At 37.3% G+C, this 26,346-nt stretch overlaps 1 protein-coding gene across 4 annotated transcripts; it reads left to right on the top strand.

The window, feature by feature from the left end:
- The first annotated feature begins 1,593 nt into the window (after positions 1-1,593).
- LOC143863826 (uncharacterized protein At3g49140-like) lies at positions 1,594-26,292 on the top strand. Of its 4 annotated transcripts, none has more exons than XM_077374603.1 (11): positions 1,594-1,729; positions 1,878-2,019; positions 2,297-2,519; positions 2,881-2,983; positions 3,079-3,146; positions 3,238-3,366; positions 3,485-3,613; positions 3,858-4,208; positions 5,664-5,816; positions 19,814-19,909; positions 25,745-26,292. In XM_077374603.1, the coding sequence occupies exons 1-11, from the start codon at positions 1,684-1,686 to the stop codon at positions 25,847-25,849; spliced, it is 1,545 nt and encodes a 514-aa protein (XP_077230718.1). In that variant the 5' UTR covers positions 1,594-1,683; the 3' UTR covers positions 25,850-26,292. The 4 variants fall into 4 exon arrangements, with proteins under 4 accessions (XP_077230718.1, XP_077230717.1, XP_077230719.1 ...); XM_077374602.1 differs by having other exon boundaries at positions 3,482-3,613; XM_077374604.1 differs by lacking the exon at positions 5,664-5,816 and having other exon boundaries at positions 3,482-3,613.
- Positions 26,293-26,346: the final 54 nt, after the last annotated feature.

Raw genomic sequence — 26,346 nt, 5'->3', positions numbered from 1 at the left:
CCAACTCGGGACATCTAAGTGCAATCGGGACCGTTGATCTTGTAGGACATTATGAGCCCACATGGTCCAAAAGTAATTGATAAGAGGCTAATTGTGTAGCTGATTACTTGTCCAGGAGAGAATTTGTTTGTAATTGCCTCCATCTCATCTCTCCCAAGCATGGTTTTAAATTTCGACCGCAATCAATAAAACCCGAAATGGTATTTTATTTTGTCTAAAATTTCGTTTTTTCCCGAAATTTCACCCAAAACCTGTTTTTTTAATTACTTTAATATTTTACCCAAATTTCGGCTGAAATTTGGTATCGAATAAAATAGTATTTTTTTGGTTTCGCCGGATTTCGACCGAAATTTTGACTTCAGTGGGGTCCGAAACCGGTACAGAAAATGAAATTTAAAACCATCCTCCCAAATCCCACCTGGCCCAACAAATATTCCATGGAATATTCTTTTCATGTGGCCAAAAGTGGCCTTAATTTTTGAGTCCAATAATCCGTTTTGGACTCACAATCATGAGAACCTATATGATGGGTGGCCGTGAAAACACGTGAAGTCTAAAAAAAGTAGGTACGGCCCACTTTTTTCGATGATCCAAACCGTTCATATGTTTGGGCACAAGGTAAGGTTGTGCCTCAAAAATCAGTTCCATAGGATGATCCTAACCCTCCGATCTGAACTGATCTGAATATGGAACTGATTTTTGGGGCACAACCTATTTACGTTGTGCCCAAACGGATGAACGGTTTGGATCATCGAAAAAAGTGGGCTGTACCTACTTTTTTTTAGACTTCACGTGTTTTCACGGCCACCCATCATATAAATTCTAGGATTGTCAGTCAGGCCGAGCTTGGGCGGGCCTGAGGTGCTCAAGCTCAGCCCATGTCTATACAACGGACTTCGGGCCGAGTTCGGGCTTGACTAAATTACAAAATTTGCTTGCCCAAACTCCACAACGGGCTTCGGGCTTGCCCATCACCTCTTATTTTCTGCACGAGAAAAGACTAAGGCAAGCATTGAAAAGCCAATTTCATAGAAAGCCATTAAACTTGTTGGCTTTAGCATGTGAGAAAAGCCACACCGATTGATTTTTTGCCAGATTTTGTCTTATTCATTTAATAAATCTGAAGTCGAACTATAGCATATAAGATATGATGATCCAAACCGTTCATATGGAGTGGGCTGAAGAGGGGCCCAATTTGTATACTTCAACGGTTTGGATCATCATATTAAGTGGGCTGAAGAGGGGCAAAATAAAGAAAGAAAAAAACCTATTTAATATCGAACTATAGCCTATAGGATATTAATGTTTAAGTAACCTATTTAATTAATATCTACTGATTTTTAAGGGCATTAAAAATCTTAAAAATTTATATAGTAAATATATTATCGGGCCTGGGCCTATAACGGGCTGGACAAGATCAAGCTCAGCCCAAATTAAAGTTCGGGCTTCAACTTTTGACAAGCTTGGTTTGGCTTGTTCTATTTTAATTATGGGCGGGGCTTTTAGCGGCCGAACGGGCGGGCTTCGAGCTTGACCATCCGATTGACAGTCCTAATAAATTCTCCACAATCAGTTCTCAGGATGCTTAAACCAGCTGGTCCTATTACATAGAGCAAGAAAGAGAAAGATAACACGTCACCTCTCATCCATACGAACACAACTCAGAGAGAGAGAGAGAGAGATATGGAAAGTGCGATGGCAGTGGGTTTCTCCTCGGTCTCCATTGCAAGTAAGTATTCACCACTTTTCTTTCTATTTTGTTCCTCCCCTCTATAAATCCCCAATTTTTTCTCTCTTTTCTCTTCTCCTTTACTCTATTCCCTTGCATTTCAAAAACTCACTCTATCTTTCCCCTCCTCGATCGATGATTATGCAAGCTTCTCGATCATCGTGGAATTTGTACGGTCACGATGATCCAGCTGCTCCTCATCTAGTCTGTCGCAGACCGTTATCTCAATGCTGCGCTCACCGATTTACCAGCAAAAGAATTTCTCAAGCATCAGATCTAGCTGGGCTTTGGTACTTTCATACGAACATTCTCATACTTTCATTCTCAGATTCCTTTTTTCTGTCACATAAAACAATGGATTTTATAATCCAAGATTGTAAAATCCTGGATTGTAAGATTTTAAATCTTAAAACCTACATTTTGAATGCGTAGATAACGTGTGTTACTACTCAGTCTGGTAAAAAATCCAGGTTTTAGCTTAAAAAATCTAGGTTTTAGCTTGTAAAATCCAAGATTTTTTAAAAAATGTTTTCTGATAGGCTCTGCACTGACTTTGATTTACTACAGGCTTCCAAGAGGAATCGATGGCTGTTCTTTCAAGGCTAAAAATAATATTCTTAAGAACAGGTGTCGAGCCGCGGCAGAGTATTCGGACTCGATGTCGGATCCAATGGGGTCCGGCAGAAAGTCACATTACCACCCCTCTGAGGAAATTAGGGATTCTGTGTTGGCACAGGGTGTTGAAGATGCGAGACTCACTGATGCAGAGATGACGAGAACGATAACTGAGGTAGGTATCATTTATGTGGACAGTTGTTTGTTATATGTTTTGACAACAATTTGCAATAATTCAATACCAATCAATACCAAAATTTTTTGATGGATTGGTATTGAAGATGCTAGACTCACTGATGCTGAGACGACGAGAACGATAATTGAGGTATCATTTCTGTTTCCTCCTTCTGGGATAAATGTGGATAGTTGTTTGTTATATGTTTTGACAACAATTAGCAATAGTTCAATACCAATCCATAAAAAAATTTTGAATGCCAAAATTGTGTCCTGTTTATTTTTTTGAATGATAAGACGAATTTTATTTATTTGGAATATCTCCAGGGCTTTTGAATCTACCATATTCATGCTACATGCAGGTAAATAGCAAAGCAATACTTATGGTTTCAGGAGTGGCCAATGATGAAGTTCAGGAGAACATTTTCTGGCCAGAGTTGCCTTATGTAACTGATCAGCATGGAGGTAAGCAATATACCATTTTCATGTTTAGTATCTTTTCTTGGGATCAATACTCCTATTGCCTTGCTTCAAGTGTTACATGCTCTGAATTTCGTCAGATATTTACTTCAAGGTGCGCAACACTGAAGATATTCTGCAAACTATAACTGCTGACAATAACTTTGTGGTAATTAACCTTTAATTTATTTATATCTAGAGCTGTATACCATAATTCCTTGCTTTGCTTATAACTTCTGTAAATTTGATATTTATTGCAGCAAGTATTAATAGGCTTGGATAATATAGAAATGCTCAGCGAGATGGATCTATCAGGGCCCGCTGATATTGATTTTGGCATAGATGAAATCACAGATGAAGATAGTGACATTGATGATGACTTTGAAGAGGTGTAGGTTCTGTTCTGCATGAATTCAAATTGTGCAACTTTATTATGTCTTTGTAAGGGTGGAGGAAATTTCAGAACTTTTTAACATCCTCCATGTTGTTTTAATATTTGTTTAGCAGGATTGGGTTGCAATTCTTGAAGATGAGGAAGATGATGATTTTGGTTCTTCTGAGACATTAGGTGATTGGGCAAACTTGGAGACGATGCGTTCTTGTCATCCCTTATATTTTTCCAGAAAAATGGCTGAGGTATCTGGAAATGCTTGGATAATAATTAATCTTGGAGAAAATGATCTAATGTTACACTTTTTTCTATCAGATTTGATGTGGATGTCTCCTTGAATGCTACATGACATTCTTTACAACATCCCTCTGTCTGCTGTATATATTGAATGCCAGATTTTCTTCTCTTTTTTTTTTTCCTGTATGAAGGATCAACAATTTATTTACCATGGTTCAAGCTATCAGATTGCACATGGTTTTGTTTGTGCAGGTGGTATCAGATCAGCAATTGGATTGGATTTCTCAACCTTCGAGTGGTCTTGCTATCCAAGGTCTGTTAAGACCTGCCTTTATTGAAGAACACTCGATTGTCCGAAAGAATATAGCAGGTTATCATACTAGTGATGATGACAAAAATCAGGTTGAGAAAATTTTGGAAGACAATGAAGGAGGACTTGGTGTCCTTAATTCTCATGAATGTGGGTCAGGTTCCCAAACCTCGTCTAAACATGGTGCTATCTGGGCTGATGAATCGGAAAAAGATGAAAACCCTCGAGCTGAATATACATTTTACAAGCTTGAGATGATTAATATTCAGCTGGTTTCTGCATATGGAAATCAGGCAAGTTATGAACTTTCTAGACTGCTTTGTTACCGTCATCTGATTGCTTGTTTCTATCTGTAGTTTTAAATTTCGTCCGAAATTGGTTGGGACCAAAACCTAAATTTTGAGAAATCCGAAATTTCAGATTTCCCAAATTTCGGCCGAAATTTCAATAAATTCAATTAAAAAAAAAAAAATTTTTATGGGATTTCAGCCGAAATTTCGGTTTCAGTCAAGGCCGAAATTGGGACCAAAACCGAAATTTAAATCCATGTTTCTATCCACTCATTGCATTGTAAAATCTTTGTATATTCAAAGCATGCATTGTAATGAAAGTGAAGACTGTGTTTTGTTAATTGTAATTTAACTGTGACTGGGTTTAGCTGTTTCATGTTTGGTCCCAGTGATAAATGCAGGTTGTACTCCGAAATCTCAGGAGTCCAAATTAAGGTTGCACGCCAGACATAAATGATGCATTTCTTTGTCTCTCACAATTTTTTTCCTACTCAGGTTCATATTGTGGATCTCTCTGTAATTCACTCTAGTTGGCATCCCTATAGTCTTAGCATGAAATGATTATTTTGTCACATTGCTAGTCTTATTTTATGAGATGCTGTCAAATCATCAATGGCCTATGCGACTTTATTAGCTACGTTTTTTTAATTGTTTTTAGACTTGCAAGTAGGACTTGTACTGAATCTACTGATGCATGCAAAAATGATGAAGAGTGATAAAAATAACTGCATTTTGGTAGGTGTTTCTTTAATATATTGTATGAGTAAGCATAAGAGACTATCGAGTATGGGGTTAACTTCAATTACATTTAATTTTTTTGAAGGGCAAATCTGCACGCCAATTCCATTTAATTTAGCCCCCTACAATCTGTACTTATAGATTCCTTGCCTGTAAAGAGCATACAGCGCTATCACACGATAAATAGATTAACGAGTTTTTAACAGTTGGTGTGATTTATCTGAAATTTAATTGATGGTAAGAAGAGAAGAATCATTGAGGCAAGTCGGTCATGAAGAATCCTCAACCCATGATTGAGATGGGATATAATAGGAAGCAAATAAACAAAACCGCGATAAAGATCAATAAAATCTAAAATAATGGGGGATCCACTCCACAAGATAATCCACTCTTTGGAAAAACTAACCTATATCAAGCTTAACAAAAAATATCCCAACACACTTTAAAACATAAAGTGCCCTAGAGCAATCTTCAACATCCCTCTAATACTTTCTTAAGCTTACACCTAAAGTTAACTTTTTAGAAGGATAGGGCTCTTAAATGTATACTAAATGTTTTCGCATTTCTATTTCTATACGTGTTTATTTTTGGTGAAGCAGTTTGATGTCATGTGCTTCTGGGCGACCATTCTAATGATATTTGGGAAAGCTTCGCATGTAATGATGTAGTCCTACAATTTCGTCTTAAATATTTTTTTTTTATGTTTCCACTACTTTACAGACTGCGATAGAAGTCAAAGATTTTCGAAAAGCTAGACCAGATGTTATTGCACATTCAGCTGCCAAAATTATATCTCGTCTGAAAGCTGGAGGAGAGAAGTCTGTACATGCTCTGAAGTCTCTCTGTTGGAGGAGCAAGGGTATTCAAGTAGAGGTAATGCATATTCTTTATAACCTCCGCTGTTTGGATATGCTACGCTGCTTGTGTGACTGAGGGCAACCTTTCATGTTTTGGTTAGAGTTTCATTTCATTTAATGGGCTCTTCAGGCCTTTATATCAGTTATCTTCAAGGTTTGAAATTTTGGTTTCGGTTTCGGCCTCAGCCTTTGGTGGAAATTTCGGTATAAATCTTAATAATTTCGGCTGAAAATTTTAAATTTTGGTTTATCTTCTTGACTGTTCATGTGAGTGTAGTTCAAAAACAAGATGGCCTCTTAAAAGGTGTCTTGAAGCTCTTAGGGAACTTTGGAGTAATTTTTAGTTTTGGAGATATAATCATAAATTTATGGGTGTTTTGCACCAGATTCTTCAATATACCCTTAAATATTAGGAATAATAATAAATTATGGGTTATTTTCTTTTACACCATTTATTTTGTAGGTTGATTTTCTTTTAGACCATTTATTTTATAGGTTTCTGAGGTCCTTTTACACCAATTACCAGGGAATTAAGCTAATGAGTCACACCATGAAGCTTTGGGAGAGGGTAATTGAGCATAGACTAAGAATAGAGACTAAGGTGTCAGAGAATCAGTTTGGCTTCATGCCTAGACGATCGACTATGGAAGCTATCTTTTTTATTAGGTGGTTAATGGAGAGATTTAGAGAAAATAAAAAGGACCTTCATATGGTTTTCATTGATTTGGAGAAAGCGTATGATAGGGTTCCCAGGTTATGTGGTGGGTCCTTGAAAGGAAAAAAAGTGCCTTCTAAATATATTGATGTGATTAAGGATATGTACGATGGAGCAGTAACTAGTGTCAGAACCACGGATGGAACGTTTAGTGAGTTTCCAATTACAATAGGACTGCACCAAGGATCGGCTCTAAGCCCTTAACTTTTTACGCTAGTTATGGATGAGCTTACGAAGTGTATCAGGATGAGGTGCCGTGGTGTATGTTATTTGCAGATGACATAGTATTAATCGACGAAACCAAAGCAGGAGTAAATGCTAAATTAGAGTTATGGAGAACTACTTTGGAATCTAAAGGCTTTAGACTGAGTAGGACTAAGACAAAATATATGGAATGCAACTTTAGTAATGTAAGGAGGTGGGACGAGGATGCAGTAAATATGATTAGACATGAGGTACCTAAGAGGGGTATCTTTCGCTATCTTGGTTCAATTCTACATAAGGAAGGAGAGATTGAAGAGGATGTTAACCATAGAATAAGAGCAGGTTGGTTGAAGTGGAAGCTTGCCTCAGGAGTTCTGTGCGACCGTAAAATCCCTACCAAGTGGAAGGGAAAGTTTTATAAGACAGCTGTGAGGCCAGCCATGCTGTACGGCTCAGAATGTTGGGCCACCAAGAAGCAGCATGTGCATAAGATGAGTGTAGCGGAGATGCGAATGCTTAGATGGATGTGCGGCCACACATGGCTAGATAGAATTAAAAATGAAGACATTCGTAAAAAAGTGGGGGTGGCTCCAATTGAGGAGAAGATGAGAGAGCACCGCTTAAGATGGTTTGGACATATCCAACGTAGGCCTTTGGATGCTCCAGTGAGAAGAGGCGACTCGTGCCAAATTGATGGAGTAAAAAGAGGTAGGGGCAAACCGAAAACAACTTGGGTAGAAACATTGAGGAAAGACTTGATAGCTAGGAACATAACAGAGAACTTGAACCTTGGATAGGATATAATGGAAGAAAATGATCTACGTAGAAGAACCCAACTAGAACCAGGATTAGAGCTAGGTAGATTCCTTTTACCTTCTTCATGAATTTTTTCTAAATGATTCTTTTAGCCGACCCCAACTAGTTTGGGACAAAGGCTTTGTTGAGTTGAGTTGAGAGTTAGTTGAGTTTCCGAGGATTACAAAATTCCTATTTTATATACCCCTATTTTAAATGATCCATGTAGACGAACCCAACTAGTGTTAGGATTAGACTTAGTCAATTTGAGCCGGGTAATTTCTTTCACCTTTTTCATGAAAATTTTCTAAAGGATTCATTAGCTGACCCCAACTAGTTTGGGACAAAGGTTTAGTTGAGTTGACTTGAGTTGAGTATATACCCCTATTTTGGGTTTTTCCTCCCCTTTTGTGCTTCATCCTCTTCATCTTTGCTCCATTTTGCTGTATTCAAGGAAGCAATCATCTAGGTGGGTTCATTGAGGGTGTCTTGGATTCTTCCTTGGAGGTCTGTCTAAGGTGACATCGGAGGAGACTTTCAATCCATAGGTACAAGTTCTTACTATGAGTATCTTCAAAAACTGAATTAAGAGTTTTCAAATGGTTCTCATTCTCATTGTTTTTTTTAAATCTTTCTACCAAAAATTTTCAGAACCAATGTCTGAGAAGAGGAGAGAGAGACGGGGGGAGGTTGTCTATCTGTTTTGGGTTGTGTTCATTTTGAGTTTTTTTTAAAGGTTATCTAGTTGTTTGTTGTTCTTCAGTGAGACGTTCACATTCAAGTATCTAAACAGTTCATGTCTCTATTCACTCTTGGTTCATTGATATAAGAACAACTAATAGACATTTAATCCTAATGTGTTCTATTTGTTTTGGGTTGGGTTCATTTTGAGCTTTTTAAAAAAAAAGTTATGGAGTTGTTCGTACATAGTTCGTCATTGAGATGTTCACATTCAAGTATCTAAACATTTCATGTCTCCATTCACTCCTGCTCACTCTTGGTTCATTGATTCAAGAGCAATTAATAGACATTTAATCTAATGCGTTCTCCACTCTCTCTTCCTTCATGACCTGACAACATTCTATTTCCCAAGGGTCCTTTTCATCCGTCTCTAGAAATGTTCAGTTGATTTTTCTTCCTACTTATGAATTTCTCTTGATCATGTTCTTCAATCTTACCTATCACTCCTCATTGTATCAGTTGTCTTACTAACTCTCTTAATTGCAGCATGGTTTCTTTCATGGTTGTGTTGTATTTTAGGACCTAACATCGGAAGGGTGATTGGTGAGGGTTGTGGGAGTAAGGGACCATACCTTCTTGAAGACTCATCTCAATTTAAGGTTCCCAATTTTGTGTGTTAGAATGAAAAGGGTTGTCCCTAATGGAACAATTGATTATGTTATCCTTTTGTCAAGCCTTTACAGTTTCTTGAGTCATCTTTGTTAGGTTCAATTAAGATTGTCCTTCTTTAGTAACAATGATAGTGGTGAGTAGGAGGGTAACCTCAGCAGTAAAATGCTTGTTCTTTCTCATTCACTACACTGAGAATGATATGAAACTTGAAGTCTTATGAGAGGAATGTGAAAAAAGTTCAAGAGGAGGTACTGTTTGCCACACTATTTTCCATCATGAGTCACTGATGCCTGAATTCCCGTGTCTTTTCCTTTTTAATTATCTGCACATTAGTTTAAAAATAACAACAATGAGTGGGTGGGTAACCTCAACCGTGAAAATCCTTTTTCTTTGCTCTCGTTAGAAGGATATGGAACTTGAATTCCACGCGAGTAGCATGAAAAAAGTTCAAGAGGTCCAACTTCCACTCTATTTTTCATCATGATTCTCATGGTGTATGTATTCCCTGATTCTTTTCCTTCATTTAAGTCTGCATCTTTTCATTTTTATTTGTACAATGATCTTTTCTTGATCTTTCTATTTCTTTAAGGAGAAATAACATTCTTAGTCACTCCATTAACAACTCATTTCTTACAATTCAGTTTCTCTTTCATATTGAGTGGGGGTTTCATGGTTATCAAAATTGTTGTCGACGCTCGAATTATCCTAAGTGGAAGAAGTTAGTGGAGTAAGAACAGTGATCTTCCAAACAATGGCAACTTGGAACTTGTCAACTTACCAAATGTCAAATGTATATTTGGTTGCAAATTGAAATGCACCTTGAGTTCACATTTGACAACACAATACATTTGTGTTGCTCTGCTTCTTTATGCTCTTGATCTTCTCGATAGGTTTCTCGATGTTATATTTGTAAATGTAACTCCAGCCATTTTAACAGAAACCTTAGTGCTTATTATGGTTCCCCTCGTTTGGAAATGTGTGGCAGTGCCCAATATTTGACCATTGCGCGACTTTTTTGTTGTTAATCAAGTGTGTCGATTTATGAATCGCCCTACACATGCTGATTTAGATGATATGAAACTAATTTTTCATTATATGAAAAGTCACAATATCTAATGATTTTTCCAGACCCTAAGCGCCTACAAACCTTTATCTTCTAAATCTGCAATCAATCTCTTGGAACCTACTACAGAAGACTACCCAACAAGATCCTCATTAATGCTTATTCTAGTAGGAGAATCAGCAATCCCAAGGGGTGGAGCTAAATTTCGGATAGGTTCCAAGTCAAAATTAACTGAGTGACTTGGGTTCTCCCTGATAACAAGGACACTTACTGGATGCTAATGGGTTCTCTCTAAGATTCTAGATCATAGAGATACTGCTATCTCAGCACCTAAAACATTAGAAGTCAAATGTTGGAAAGAAAACAGAATGTGTACCTGGAAAAGGATTAGTTGCAAAGTCCTATGATTTGTCCACACTAGCCCTCACCCCATCCAACACTAATCGAGGAAACCCGCTAACAACCCTCGAGGAACAAGGAAAGGTTTCCAGGCAAGGCAGAGTGGCAGAGGATGGAAGAACCATGACCTCCAAGGAGGATCCTCTAAAAAGCTACGTCCGGCTCAAATTCAACTGCCCTCGACGCAAGCCAGTCATCCGATCAGACAACATTGAAGAAGGACAAATCCAGACAGCAAAATTGAGGGTCTGCCATTCTCTGGACATTATTTTGAACCTAGGCTTATCCATCCCCCTGCTTCTATTGAGCCCAAATCCAATTTCTATTACCGGTCCAAATACGGAACCGATGGCATTGAAAGTTGATTCAGTACAGATATGAAGAGGGACACCCAGGATAATCACCCAGGTCGATTCTGTTCCTGATTGGCATTCCGGGTACCAAGGATACAGATGCTCCTAAATCCTACCTTTGGCATCTCCGCCCATCCTGCATAATCCATATGGCTTCACTTTCGTCCTAGAGTTTGAACAGAAAGGAGCCAAAACCCACGGCTTTAACCTTCAAATCTTTCTGAATCGACCAGTTGGGTATTGCCCAATGACCGAGATGATCATACAAAAGAAAGCAAAGCAAATTGGAAGGAGAGTAAATACATTCAAATGAAATTATTTGGCTGTAATCAATCAAAATAATGGCATGTTGTCTTACTCTTTTGTGTGTGTTGAGGATTACTCTTGCATGTATGTCTTGAGAATTACTCTTGCATGTGTCTTGAGAATTTTTCGTGTGTGTTTCGTACTATTATTTTAATGCTTCTATCTCTTTAATATTATTTAATTTATTGCCATTCAAAAAAATATTGAGTAATTTATTGAGAAAATGTATAAAATGAATGTTAATAACATGTTTGTCTTCAAGATTTTTTTATTATATATTATTTTTTATTATAATATATTTCATATTTTTGTAGAAGTTTCTCGTGCCATATTTTTGAAGTTCAAGTAAAAGATGATTGTAAGTAATTGTTGATGCAACTTTGTGTAGGAAATTAAAATGAAATACAGGTGTGACAACCTGGGGGGAGGGGGGTGAATTGGCTAATTAAAATTTCTTGGCTTAATTAGGTGGATTAATAAAATTAATTTTCTAATTAAGCAAATATGGTCTAACCCTTGTTCAAATAATCAGGATGATGAAAGCTAAGGTTTAGATCTTACTTTAGCATACATTCACTATCCCTTGTTAATTTAAAACATAAACACAAATAGGGTTAGATTTTACCAATCACCAAGCGCAAAGAGGAGAAAGCAATCACAAGGAACACACGATTTTTATAGTGGTTCGGTCTATCACAAGATCTACTCCACTCTTCTAAGTATTCCTCCTTGGATGCTCCACTAAGATTGGGATTCTTCAATGGCGAATCACCAAGCCGTACATACAACTTCTCCTTCGAACTCCAAAGGGCACCAACCCTTTCTGCATGAAGCCTTGCGAGGAACCCTTCCTCTGACAAATGATTTACCTTTGTTAAGGGGCCAAATCGGAGACCCTCAAGAATAAAATGAAGAACTCTCTTTGCCTCTTAATAGGCAGATTACAAACATTGTATAGCTCACAATCTCTCCAATGAATGGATACAAATGTAAAGCCTATGGAGATCTTCTTGAAAGAATGTAAAAATACAAGTTCAAAGCGGTTTAACCTTTTATATAAAAGTTTAGGTTCAAGAAGATAGGATTTGATCTTGCAAAAGGTTATTTAGAAAGGTTTAGATAGTGTATATATAGCCCACAAGGAAATATGACCGTTTGGGGGTAAAACTGTAAAATAGAGGGTTGAAAAAGTCAATCTGCGCAAGCCCCAACGGCTCTATTTCCAGGCTGTGGCGGTCGACCACGGCACGGTGGTCGCCCGCCCTTATCGGGCTATTTATTTGAATTTTAAATTTCATACCGGCACGATTGACCAGCCCTATGGCGATCACCTGGGGAGGGCAATCTGTTTGAATAAAAATTCGGCTAAAATACACTATCAAGGTCGACTGGACCCATGGCTGTCGCCCGCCAAGACCAACTTGGAATGGTTCTGTTTCGATAGAACCATTTCCTCGGTCGCCCGGCTCACCCCCGGTCGACCGACCCGATAAATTTCGAGATGCCCTGGAATTCCAGGTTACATCCCGCGGTCGCGCGGAATAGCCCGATCGACCGGCCCTAAGTAAAATTCCATTTTTAACTTTAAGATCCAGGAGCTTTGGGCTTTGGTCTTTGGGCTTAAGTCCTAGGTTTTCAAACACATTTTTGGGTGTGATTATGGTTTTCATAGATGTAAAAAGTTAAGTATGAAAACCATTTGAAAACTTTTTGAAAGTGCATTTAAACATAAAATCAAGAGAACTCCAAAATACATTTTAAAGTGTATATACCATTGAGTCTTCCTGGCATGTCTTTGCTCTTTTGCACTCTCTTAGACTTCTTCGGCTTAAATGAACATCTTGAACTTTGTCTTGGCTCTTGTGACTCCTTCAATCTTCAATGCATGTTGGAAGGTGCATGAGGTGTTACCAATGGCTTGTTCAACTCCAAGCTTCTTCTTGACATTTGCTAGGTAGCTTGAGGGATCTTTATCTTGAGCTTCTTAACTTGATCATCTCCGAATGGTGATGACTCCGATGTAGGTGCAAGCTCTTTGATCATGTGTGTGTATCCATAAGCCATGTGTTGAGTTGAGTTGTGTAATGGCGATTATGACATGAAATTCCTGTATATGACACAACACTTCAAAACAACACATTAGTCCATAAATGCTAATCAATTTAGTTTGCTAGCATCAAAACAAGAAGGTAAGGTAAATGATTAACTCATGAGAACCCTTGGGCTTAAATTCTCCCCCTTTTTTATAATGACAGACAAATTGATTAGGGAGGAAGGAGATATCAAACAAATAATTGAATAAGCATGATATGATATAAAAAATAGAGCATAACTCCCGCTCACTATATGCACAAATAAAGTTAATGACTGTAAAATATATGGTGCATATACAATTGGACTACCTAATCAATTCCAAAAAAATCTCCCCCTTTTGGTAACATAAAAAAGGTAGTGATCTACAGGAGAAAGTGCAAATGGGGTGTAAAGGTGAATAATAGTTTGTCTACGCTATGTGTCTTGTATATGATATACCATTCAATCTCATATGATACTTATCTAAGAGAAAATAATGTAAAGTGTATGATAAGACATCATCAATATAAATTTTAATTAAATTTTTTTTTGATCTAATGATTCGCAAGTTAAGCACAAAAATAGGGGCAATAAACCATATGAGCATATCACATTGGTCTATATAATCATGAATATATAACCATTTGGCTCTCCCCCTATGAATTTGCTAGAGGCTCTAGGTGAAACCTATGTAATAGAGCATGACAAGGCAGAATGATTTGAATACTTGGGCTTCATTTGCAACTTTTTAAAGTAGATAAGAATCTACCTGAGCAAGGATATGTTTAGATCTATGACCTAACCTTTCAAGTTCACAAGTTGCATTATGTATGAGATTTTCTTGTCATAGGGCAGACAAGTCTCTTCCTGAGCATGAACATGCTCATAACTATAAAATAACTTTTGAGTGTAGGTTGTTTGACCCCAGATGATTATACATTTGCAAGTGAAAGCTCCCCTTGACTATGTGCATCTAATCTAAACGTAAAAGATCCAAGCACATAGGCCCAGTGATTTGAACGTAATCACTTTTAAACCACTCAATAGGTGCTCCATTCACTTTTTGATAATCACAATTTGAATGTGAATGGATGATTATTAGACAAGGCCTGATAAAGAGTAGAGTATAGTCCAATAACCACAATGATACAAGAGAATGAATAACAAGGGAGTACATATCCATGGCAAAAAGAAAGATCATGTATATATAGATAGGGCAAAATGAGGCTCCATATACATGAATAGAGAATGGAAAAGACACACCCTCTTCACATCCTGTCAAACAATCATCAGAGGTATATAAATGGATGTGAGGAACAAGAACTCATCATCACCACAATAAATACAAGCATACACTCTGAGATATGAACCAAAATAAATCATAAAGCATAAAGCCCCTATGGGCACCATCCATACATCCATAAACAAAATATCAAGCCCACACTGGACGTACATCCACAATATCCACAAGCTCATCTAGGGCAACATCCACAACAGTCATAAAAGCCCATACTGGGCATGTACAGACCAAAATAAAAGCCCACATCGGGTATAACCATCCACTGAAGAAAAGGAAATACAAGCATAGTCCAAAAGCCCATATTGGACAAGAGAAAAACTGAACAAAAGATGATGATCAAGTAGCAATCATGATAAGACAAACTCCAGTGCGTCTGCTGCAAAGAAGGTGCTGGTCATCGATCAGTCGTGAGGTGGAGGTTGATGCTCATCACGAGGTGGAGTCCTGGAGGTGTAGTATCTGGTGACCTGACTCCTCTGAAAAGTTTGCATCATCTTCCTATGCTGCCTTGCCATAAGCTCCATAAGTTTCTCATGATCAGAGGCTTTTTGGCTCTCAGCAGTCACAAAGTTGGTGGAAAGAGTGTCTAAGCTAGTCGTGACGGTATCTAAGCCAGTCCTCAAGGATGTGATATCTCTGGCGAAATCCCCATATGAGCTAGCGGCAGGAGCCTGACGCTGCTGAGCCTGTGATCGAGCCTGCTCCTGTATCCTGGCCACTTCTTCAGCCTCTGTCATGGCCTCATTAATCTCATCTAGTGTAAATCCACTGGGACCACCTCCACCAGGTATCGGGATTCTCATAAGAGTAAGGGTGGTGTGGTTGATTACAGGATCAGGGTTTTCAATGAATGCATTTGTCAGGTTCATCTTATGATGTCTCAGGAGCTTAGTAATTTGGATCCCATAAAGAAGACCACTTTGTCCTCTCTTGACCGCCTCATCCATATAACCTATCATAATGAACCCTAGGTTTAGCTTGATCTTTCTCATAATGCAATGGATTATGAGGGCTTCAAGGGGTTTCACTACATCAAAATTTCCTGCCCTGGGAGTGATGTTGTAGGTTACAATCTTGTGAATGATTCGGGCTACATTATTCATTAGACCCGCACTGATGTTAAGTTTGTCTTGAGAAAGAGGGACAGTTCCTAAGGTTTCATAAACATCCGTCCTTGACAAGTGTTTTTCTATCTCATCATTTTTCGAAAAGAAAATCCTTAACCCATCATTCGGTACATCAAGCCAAGCACATAAATCCTTCAAATTTAACCCAAATTTGTCTTCTTGAAGATGGGTATTCATAATTACTCCTCCATGAGAAATTTCCAAATTGGCATAAAAATACCTAACTAGGTCAGGATAAACCATTGCGCTATAAATGAGAAAGAAGGACCAACGTTGGAAATCAAAAAGTGGTAGGAGATTGAATTTATCAAAATCTTGAAAGATGACTTTTCTTCTAGAGATGACTATTCGATTCACGAATATCTTGTAGCAATCCTTGGCCTGCTTGTTGAAGAAGTGTTCGATAGGGAACACCTCTTCCGGCTCGTTTCTTGCTCGCTTTCCTTTTTGAGCAATGGTTTTCCTTAAAGTTGACATTTTAGAACTAGGGTTTTAAGGAAAAGTGTAGAATCAAAGTCAGAATCAAGGGGGTTTTGAGAAAGATGATGAGAATGGATGAAAAGGATGGGAACAAGTAGAAAATGAAAGATTTGTGGGAGAAATGAGGAGAGATGAGGAGAGAATGAGCTATGGGGTGATTTAATGGATGAAACAAAGAGAAAGATGAGAAAATGAGAAATAGAGAAAGATGAACGGATCAAAACTCACTTGAATGCGTTAATCTTGATGATCTTCCACCAGGAATGGCTTCGGGGCAAGGAGGGAAGAAAAACCTAGGAGAAGAGATAAGCGGCGGAAGTTAGAAATGACTCGCGGTCGTCCTTTAAAACGCAGTTTTCGACCGTCGCGGTCGACTGGTCTATCGCGGTCGCCCGCCGCGACTCGCCTGACTCTTTTTATTTTTTCCATCTCGACTACCAGCGGTCGACCGGGTTCATGCGGTCGCCCGCTGCGTCTAACCTATTTCGATTTATTTTTCTCCTATTTCCCTAACACGGTCGCCCGTAGAGGGTCGGTCATCCGCCACACCCTTGTTTTGGATTTTTCATATTTTTTAAAGGATTTTGTGGTCTAACTCATTTTCTCCTATTTTGCATGTATTTATGGAATTATAATGGACGTGTAAACTTGATCCCTAAGCTATGTGAGGACATTTAAAAATTCATTTCTATTTTTCAATATTTAAGCTCAAATGGAATAAATGGACCTATGTTTTCAGTGAAGCTCAAAGTGGATGTTCTAAATGGATTTTGCTAGATATGGATGATTACATATGTTTACTATATGTCTAGTCAAAATATTGTCAGGATAAGCTCTCCATTTGTGGATGCGAAGTGCATATGTGTGTGTTCTTGCTCTTAGATGGATTTTTCTAAAAGATTTTCAATATAGCACAAAATATAGTCTAATGTGAATACAAAAGTGATTTACTTTTAGACTATAGTTGAATATGATGTTATCATTAAGTACATAAGAGCATGGATACAACCTTTAGTGAACAAATACAAGTATATGTATCCAAGTTCATGAATTGAAATGATGTATGATTTAAGCACAGACAGTCTGGATACAAGAAGTTTAACATTTGAACTATAATATTTAGAGAGAAGATTCACATGATATAGCAATTAAAGCACAACCCCATATATCACTAATTTCAAACACTGAATTGAGTGGGGAATTGTGGAACCCAAATCACTTTGGTTCCTACCAAGTTTGTTTGTGGGAGTGTCTTTTCTTATCCAAACAAACTTGTTTGATCTCACAACTCTAAGCTTACACCTAGATTTGTGATGTCCCAATCTACCACAATATGAACATGAATAAGTGTAGGTAGATGAGGAGCAACTAGAACCACAAGAATACACATGATGACAAACATGTTTGTCCCTTTCTTTTTGTATTATTTGGTTCTTCATAGAGAGTTCTTTATTAACTAGTTCAATCTCATTTAATTGACTTTCAAAGCAATTTGTTTGTTAAGATAAATTAGCTTTTAATTTTTCTTCATTTTCACAAACAAGTTTGAATTTCTCATTTAAATCCTTGTTTGTGTTTGCAAGGCTTTCTTTTTCTTTTCCAAGGATATTGCACTATTTAATTAAGCCATCGTTTTTTATTTATCAAGATTTTGCTTAAATGACTTAATTTTTCATTTCTTTACAAACTTTCATTAACCTCCGATTTCAAATTTTCAAATTTTTTTTCCAAATCGGAAATTGAATACTTGAAAGAGTTTTCCTTTGCAAAAGATTTTTGTAGAGTCTTTTTGTTCAAAAACAATATTTTTATCAATTGAAGAGAGACTACTATTTTTCTCATAAAAGTTTTCAAGATTAGTCCAAATATCTTTTGCATTTGTACATGATGAAATTTTATCAAAAGCATTGGGACATAGTCAACAACATATTATAATAATAGCTTTTGAATTTAACAAAAATAATTTTGCATCATTTTTAGTGCATTTCCTTGGAATAGAAAATCCCCTTTCAAGGACATCTAAGATGCCAAAATCTATGGATTTGAGATAGGCAAACATTTTTTACTTTCCATGCTCTATAATTTGTTCCATCAAAGAATGGAGGAATTATAACGGATTGTCCTAACTCAAAATCCATTTGGATTGTCACGGATCTTTATCTCTTGTAGATTTTGAATTTAAAAATCTCTTTAAGAGCCTACGCTCTGATACCAAATGAAAGACAGGTGTGACAACCCAAGAGGGGGGGTGAATTGGCTAATTAAAAATTCTTGGTTTAATTGGGTGGATTAATAAAATTAATTTTCTAATTAAGCAAATATGGTCTAACCCTTGTTCAAATATTCAGGATGATGAAAGCTAGGGTTTAGATCTTACTTTAGCATACATTCACTAACTCTTGTTAATTTAAAACATAAACACAAATAGGGTTAGAGATTACCAATCACCAAGCGCAAAGAGAAGGAGAAAGCAATCACAAGCAATCACAAGGAACACACGATTTTTATAGTGGTTCGGTCTACCACAAGACCTACTCCACTCTTCCAAGTTTTCCTCCTTGGATGCTCCACTAAGATTGGGATTCTTCAATGGCGAATCATCAAGCCGGACATACAACTTCTCCTTCGAACTCCAAAGGGCACCAACCCTTTCTGAACGAAGCCTTGCGAGGAACCCTTCCTCTTACAAATGATTTACCTTTGTTAGCGGGCCAAATGTGTGTATGGTTTTCAAAGATGTAAAAAGTTAAGTATGAAAACCATTTGAAAACCTTTTGAAAGTGCATTTAAACATAAAATCAAGAGAACTCCAAAATACATTCTAAAGTGTATACCATTGAGTCTTCTTGGCATGTCTTTGCTCTTTTGCACTCTCTTGGATTTCTTCGGCTTGAATGAACATCTTGAACTTTGACTTCGCTCTTGTGACTCCTTCAATCTTTAATGCATGTTGGAAGGTGCATGATGTGTCACCAATGGCTTGTTTAACTCCAAGCTTCTTCTTGACACTTGCTAGGTAGCTTGAGGGATCTTTATCTTGAGCTTCTTAACTTGATCATCTCCGAATGGTGATGACTCCGATGTAGATGTAAGCTCTTTGATCATGTGTGTGTGTATCCACAAGACATGTGTTGAGTTGAGTTGTGTAATGGCGATTATGACATGAAATTCCTGTATATGACACAACACCTCAAAGCAACACATTAGTCCATAAATGCTAATCAATTTAGTTTGCTAGCACCAAAACAAGAAGGTAAGGTGAATGATTAAGCCATGAGAACCCTTGGGCTTACATTAAATATATTTAAAAATTAAAAGATTTGTAAAATTCACCGGTCCTTGGCATAAAGTAAATATTATCTGTATAATAAGAACTTAAACTTATTTAAGAGAATTTTTTTGAATAGTTATTTAAGGGTAAGTTTTTATTGTAAGTACTTATTTACATGAAACATATTGTCACCCCCCCCTCCCCCCCCCCCCCCCTCCCTCTCTCCTCCCCAATAATCGTAATATATTGTGCTCTACAATGATGAAAATGGTTACATGCCACAGGATCATAGGCAAGGAACACAAGTTTGTAAATCACAATGTGTCCATTTGTAAGGCACTAGAGTTGGGAGGTTTTTGTCTTTGTAAATAAGGATTAATTGTTCTTTTGGCAAACAACTATTTGGTAATTTCTCTTTCTCTCTATATATTATTTTAATTAATACACATATATAACACCAGTGACTCCCAACACATGTATTCACTTGCAAGCAATAGTTTTCTTCTGTTGCATCTTTCTAGTTCTTCCAGGTTAATAAGTACATTAATTAGAATTCTATGTCGTGACTTAACAGGAGGCAGCACTCATTGGCATGGACAGTCTCGGTTTTGACTTAAGAGTCTGCTCTGGAACGCAAGTCCAGACCTTAAGATTCTCATTTAATACACGGGTATGTTACAATAGTGATTTTGGCACTGCACCTCTGTAATTGTTTTTAGCTTTTAGTGAAGTTCTCTTTATTGATGAAATAATGTTTTTATTGTGACTTGGCAACAAAGATCTGTGTTTAACTTTTACTTGTGTTCTAATTTCTTGCAATTCTCAGCAAAAACTTAAAGAGTGTAATTATTGTGACCTACCTAGAAACAAAGATCTATGTTTTATTCATTGTTTAATTTCTTGGAATTCTCAGCAAAAACTTCTTATCAAACTATATCTGGTTAAAAATGATATCCAACACCTTGAATTCTAGCAGTTTAGTGTATTAGACTTGGACAACTGAAATCGATGTTTGGATCTATCGAACCCGATAAAGTTGGTAGATGTAAGATGGATTTTGTTGAACATGGAATGTCATTAGAACACTCTAAGAATAAGAATGAATCATTTACCAATAATATCTTCTCTTGATTATTAATTGGTGAGGAATGATAGAATGAAGGGTGCCCTTGCAAAAATCAGCTTCAAGGGCACCCCTATTTGTTAATTTCTGCAAGGTGCAATTATGGTTGTGCCGAAAAAAGTGGATGGCGCCTAAAAAAGTGGAAAGCGTGTTGACTTTTCAGGAATCAACGAATAGGGGTGCCCTTGAAGCTGAGTTTTGCAAGGCACCCTTCACTCTATCATCCCTCTTAATTGGCATAGTGTAAGTTATTTATATCTTCTTTTGTATAGTGGAGTTGTGGCAATTAGGACCTTAGTTGCACCCTTGCAGGAGACTTTTAAACAATCAAAATTCATCTACAAGAACAAGTATGAATGGTTCATGCCAGTAGTATTTCTCACGCCAGTAGTATTTCTTTCATGATCGATTACCATACAGTGTGTTAGCTATAATTTCCAAATTCATTGAATATACCTTGTAGTAGGAAATTTCTACTCGAGGTGGGCTCCTACTCTACTCTCACTCCCAGACAACTTGAACGTTTTTAGTACTCTCTTCGTCGCTCTTGAATCTGAACCCATGGCCATTCAGAAATTAAGGATTAGATTACATATGAGGTTGATGTGTTTAGTGATTAGTGGTACACCTTTCTACATCATGGAACGTGTTAAACCCTTATTTGGGCTGTAATGAAGTCTGTAAAATATTCTTTTGCATCTCTCATTTACCACATCCGAAGTGATGGAAGAAGTTCAAAGTGTACCTATCCTTGACATTCACCTTTTGGTCACATGATTTTTCTTAGATAAACAATAACAGAAATTGACAAAACAAATTGAAAATATGAAAATTTATTGAAAGCAAAAATGGAAAACAAAGGATTTGTGCTAAAGATCATTTGATTGACACAAACTCACGGAAATTGCATGATGGTAGATTGTTTAAGAACACGCAGTTGTTTACTATACACCACAATACTAGGTAATTAAAACCTTGTGTAGAGCCCTACATTACAAACTACGCAATGTACACTTTAGACTTGATAAGTATTATTCATCACCATGAGAGTTGTGAGTTTCTGTTTAATCTTGGTAGTTAAATAAATACTCCCTTGTAAAGTCTTACAACGAGTTTAGGGATTTACCATAGTAGTCACCTCATCTTCTCCAAAAGTCTCTTCTAGCAAATGGCATGCACCACTTCGGTAATCGCAATTTGTATATTTATATTTGCCAAATGGTGCTCAACGCTGAAGACGCCCGAGCTTGAAACCTCTAGTAGTAACAGCATAACTCACCTTTTTACAGATGTTACGCTCATTTTATTATTTATGTGGCACATCGTTTATCTAGGTTATTTCTGTAATTTCACAAGCCCACCTATATTAGTAACAACATTACTCATCTTGCTACAGATGTTGCACTCATTGTATTGTTTCTGTGTGACATCACTTATCGAGGTTATTTTTGTAATTTCACAGGCTCAAGTCATACTTGTTTGAAAAAACAAGATGCACTCTAAATGTTCCATGTATTGTCCACAATGAGTTCCAGATATGAAACCACTTTTTTTTTTTTTTTTTGAAATGGACCAGATATGAAACCCATCTCATGCTATGTACCAAATTATTAGCACATTGGCTTGGTGTATGGAAGACCAACGTTGATACAGTGTCATTAACAACTGATATTTTTATGTATCAATGAAAGTGCCATAAATTATTTTGCAAATTGTTTCTGGGATGTTCCGTGAAATGTCTAGAACGTCATGGTAGCATCCATAGTGGGTCCTAAAGGTAGAGGCCTCCATTCATCAGGAAAATTGGACAATATAGTTATAATATTTTATGCATATTTTTAGTGGTTTTCATTTAATTTTTATGATTTGCCTTTTTGGTGGATCCTATGTAGAGAAATTGAGAATAGTGTTTTTCGGACAATAACATGTAATGCATTTTCTCTTTTTATTTGGGCTGCTCTACAATAGAAGTTAGGCTTTATTTAGGTTGATCTAAGGGCAGAAATTGATCATATATCAATGGTTAGGCAATGGTTAGGTTTAAACTAGGGTTATAAGGTTTTTCGGGATTATTATAAATATGAATTTTGATTTAGCTTTGAGGAGGTTAATGAATATTTATGAGTTTTCCCCCTTAGGTGCTGGGTTTTACCCTATGTTAATCATGATATGATCAAATATAGTATCATTTTCTTTCTCTGTGAGAGCATATGAAGTTTTATTAGATTCTTTCTGAGATTGTTCAATTCTCTTGCAAATTTTGAACTTTTGGTAGATTCCTAGTAGTTTACTTGCATTAACGGGTATCAAAGCAAGTTCGATGCAGAAAATCATTTTAGGATTCACTATGACACCAAAAAGGGCTATTGATCCACATGAACTTGATCAATTGAAGAAAATTCTCCAAAGGGTGTTGTAAAGGCTAGATCTACCCATGTCGCTTGTGGATTCACGACGTAGAGAGAACCCGATGAACAAAGATGATGCTAAGATACATGACATCAAACCTTTTCATCGATGTGGGTCATGTAAAGTTGAAGGTTGAGATTGTGATGATTGAGGTCAAGTACAAAATTACGGTGATGATTGATTTGTTCAAGGAGATGAACGGAATCGAGACTCGGGAATAAACATAAGAATACTTGAATTCCATGCTAAATTCCAGGTCGAAATTTTTCTCCACATGGATTTTCTCTTATAAAAGATCAAAGTGTAGAGTATCTGTTTGCTTCAAGAGACAATCTTATCACCTCCATAGATCATCAATGAATAGACATTTCAGTGATCTAACATCAAACAAGGTATACCTTGGAAGGAAAGTTATGTAATCTTATTATCGGTGGAGGATCCAACAAAAATATTTTTTCAAGGAAGATGGTAGACAAATTACATCTAAAAAAGGAAAGTACCCCTAACCGTACTAGATACAATGATTCATGAAGGGAGATGCGATACTTGTTTCTACTCGTTGCTTAATTTCTTTTTCAGTTTTTCTATTTGACCCATGTACAAAGAGGAAGTGTGATGTTATCATGTCACTCGAGAAAAGAAAAGAAAAGAAAAGAAAAGAAAAGAAGAAGAAGAAGAAGAAGAAGAAGAAGAGGAAGTGCAGTGTGATGTAGTCACAATGAATGTATAGAAGATGGAGAACCGAGGGTTCTGGACTAGTAAGGGTTCTACATGTTTTTGTAGCATATACTGCAAAGGGACACTTTGTCCCTCCTCTATGTACAATCTGGTTATAATCAATAAAAGCATTACCTTTCTAAAAAAAAAAAAAGTATAGAAGATGGACTTGGTGAGAATGGTAGTATGAATCTAAGCTCAATTTCAAGTGCTATTTTTTAAAATGTTTCTCGTAAAATGGAAATTATTCCTATATCGAGTTTGATTTTTGAAGAGAAAGTATTCGAGGAAGGAAATTTTATGCCTCCCATGAATTCTGATTTTTCATGAGTAGAAGAATTTCATCCAATCTTGGAAATTTGATAAATCAGATTCGGAAATTTTGAGCTTCTTTGTAAGAACAATGAAAGACATTTCAAATGTCCGTAAAGAAGTGAACACGTAACTAAGTGAACATGAGAATTGATTTTATATTATTGGATGGCAAAGTAAAGCTTGAAGGAAAATTCAAGATCGATAACTTCCTAGTCGTGATTGGTTGATGCAACCTCGAGAGATTCACAGCATCAATGATTGAACTTTTTTGAACAACAATGCTTATCATTAACCAGGGGGGCGAAATATGAAAGAACAATCCTACAATGAAAGTCATGTGGTTTTCGAAACATGACTTGTGAAGTTGAATAATCATAAATTATTGAAAATTGAAGATGCAAACTCGCGGATGAGTTTTTTTCTGCATTTGGGGACTGATGTAGTAGCATTAATAACTGATATGTTTGTGAATCAATGGGAGCGCTGGAAATCATTCGTAAATAGTTTTTCGAATGTCTGGAAAGTGTTCGGAACGGAACATCATGTTAATATCCAGTGTGCCCCAAAGGCATCCGTACTATACGAAAATTGACCGACGTAGTTATTTATTTATTAGGTAAAGTTCCAGTAGGTATTTGTGAGCCCTATATGGCAAAACGTGAATAGCATTTTTAGGACAACAGGATGTAATGCACTTTCTATATTTATTTTGGGTTGCTCTAAAGTAGAAGGTAGTTCTTTACATAGAGTTTTTATATTGTGAGCATGCGTACAATGCTTGTGCAGCCCAAAAGGTATAGTAGGGCCCACATGACCGCATCATAGATAGGCCATGCCCCAAAAAAGAGGGCAGCAACATGTAATACCCTTTCTATAATTATTTTGGGCTGCTCTAAAGTAGAGATTAGGTTTTATTTAGGGAGTTTTTATATGATGAACATGCGTGCAGCACTCTGCAGCCCAAAAAGTTTAGGGGGGCAACATGAATGGTGATCCAAATCATTCATTTGTTGGTCCCTGTCTTAGATAGGTCATACCCCACAAATTAGAGCCATAGGATGATCCTAACCCTTTGATTTGTGGCCCCCATTTTTGGCCAGCACGGTATGGAAAAACTCCACAAATCAAAGGGTTAGGATCATCCTATGGCATATGTATGGTGGGGACAAAAAATGAAGGGTTTTGCTCATCCATTCATAAAATACTTAAGAAAAATATTGAAACAGTACTCCACACACTGCGCGCCTAACAGTCTTCGTCATGCTAAGTGATGCAAATGGTGTTTTGAAGATTGCTGGTATGTGTAAGAAGATGACACTTCTATGTTTGGTCATTATTTAGGACCATATCCTTTGACTTTGCTTGACACTTCTGGATTTCCTTGGTAAGTGGTTGTTGACTTCAACCCAGGCTAATATATTGTTTAGTACCTAACCAATACACCAAAAGCTCCAGGGCTGATGGAATCAGTTAGGCGAAGCCCTTTAAACTTGTCCCATACTAGGCTGAGTCCCACCTAGTCCCCCATACCTAGGCAGGCCCCGCCCAGGACCGTAACATTCCACCATCCTTCTGCATCTGCCATTCTTGGTAGCCCACTTCTTGGTGGCTTTCAGTCTAGCCTTTAGGTAGCCCTTTCCACGGGTCGCCCCTTCGCGACTCGAACACGTAACATGGTGGCTGCTCTGAAGCCAAATGTTACATACCTAACCAATACGCCAAAAGCTCCATAGCTGATGGAGCGCATTAGGCTAAGCCCTTTAACCCTGTCCCATTCCAGGCTGAATCCTACCTAGTCCCATACCTAGGCAGGCCCCCACTTATGACTAACATATATCGTATTTTATGTCATGTTCAAAGTTCTCCAAATGCTGTCATACATATTTCATGTAAACCTGGATGATTTCGCGCCATCTTATCTCAATTGAGTTGTCTTTGCAGGCCACTTCAGAATATAGTGCTGAAAGACAACTTCACGATCTTCTGTTCCCGAAGATCCATCAGAACCTGGAAACACAATTTGAAGCTCACCAGAAGGAATGCTAACACCTTTTGAACCTCTGTAGTGTATCAATGGTTTGTTGTATTCTACATGGTGCCGAGAGCCAGATTTAGCAGGGCAGCAGTTTCTCTGGAGTTTGTGTATCCAACATATTTTATGCCAAATGTAAAAATGTAACTGTTATAGCCTTGGTGGAGCTTGTTTCCCTTATAGCCCTTTGCTCTCAGTTGTTTATGTGATTGTCTCACCTTGAACACTGTGGTTCTTGAAACCTTGAGGTTCCATTTCAGCACTGGCCTCTTGAAGCCCTTAACTTGCCTTTCAGAAACGATGATTTTGGCATAGAAGAGGCCTAGAGGTAGTATTGATTGTAAGTAGGCATACTTAAAAGCATTGGATTGAAGGGGAAATTGTTGGAATCTGTTTCCTGCTCCAAGAAGTGGTATTATGATTTCGGCCCGGTTGGAATGAAATTTTTATTAAATAATGAATTGATTTTTATTTTTTTTTTTCATTCCATTTATTGGGGAATTGGAATAGG

Source organism: Tasmannia lanceolata, unplaced genomic scaffold (assembly GCF_043159265.1).
Source record: "Tasmannia lanceolata isolate RefF3 unplaced genomic scaffold, GAP_Taslan_0.1 ptg000044l, whole genome shotgun sequence".
NCBI classification, from domain to species: Eukaryota; Viridiplantae; Streptophyta; class Magnoliopsida; order Canellales; family Winteraceae; genus Tasmannia; species Tasmannia lanceolata.
This window is presented reverse-complemented; position numbering and strand designations above follow the sequence as displayed.

Excerpts from the sequence above, each read along its gene's own strand:
- LOC143863826 (XM_077374602.1), top strand. The coding sequence starts at position 1,684 with ATGGAAAGTGCGATGGCAGTGGGTTTCTCCTCGGTCTCCATTGCAA. Across the intron at positions 1,730-1,877 it reads CTCCTCGGTCTCCATTGCAA|CTTCTCGATCATCGTGGAAT; the intron begins GTAAGTATTCAC and ends TGATTATGCAAG. Across the intron at positions 5,817-19,813 it reads GCAAGGGTATTCAAGTAGAG|GAGGCAGCACTCATTGGCAT; the intron begins GTAATGCATATT and ends GTGACTTAACAG.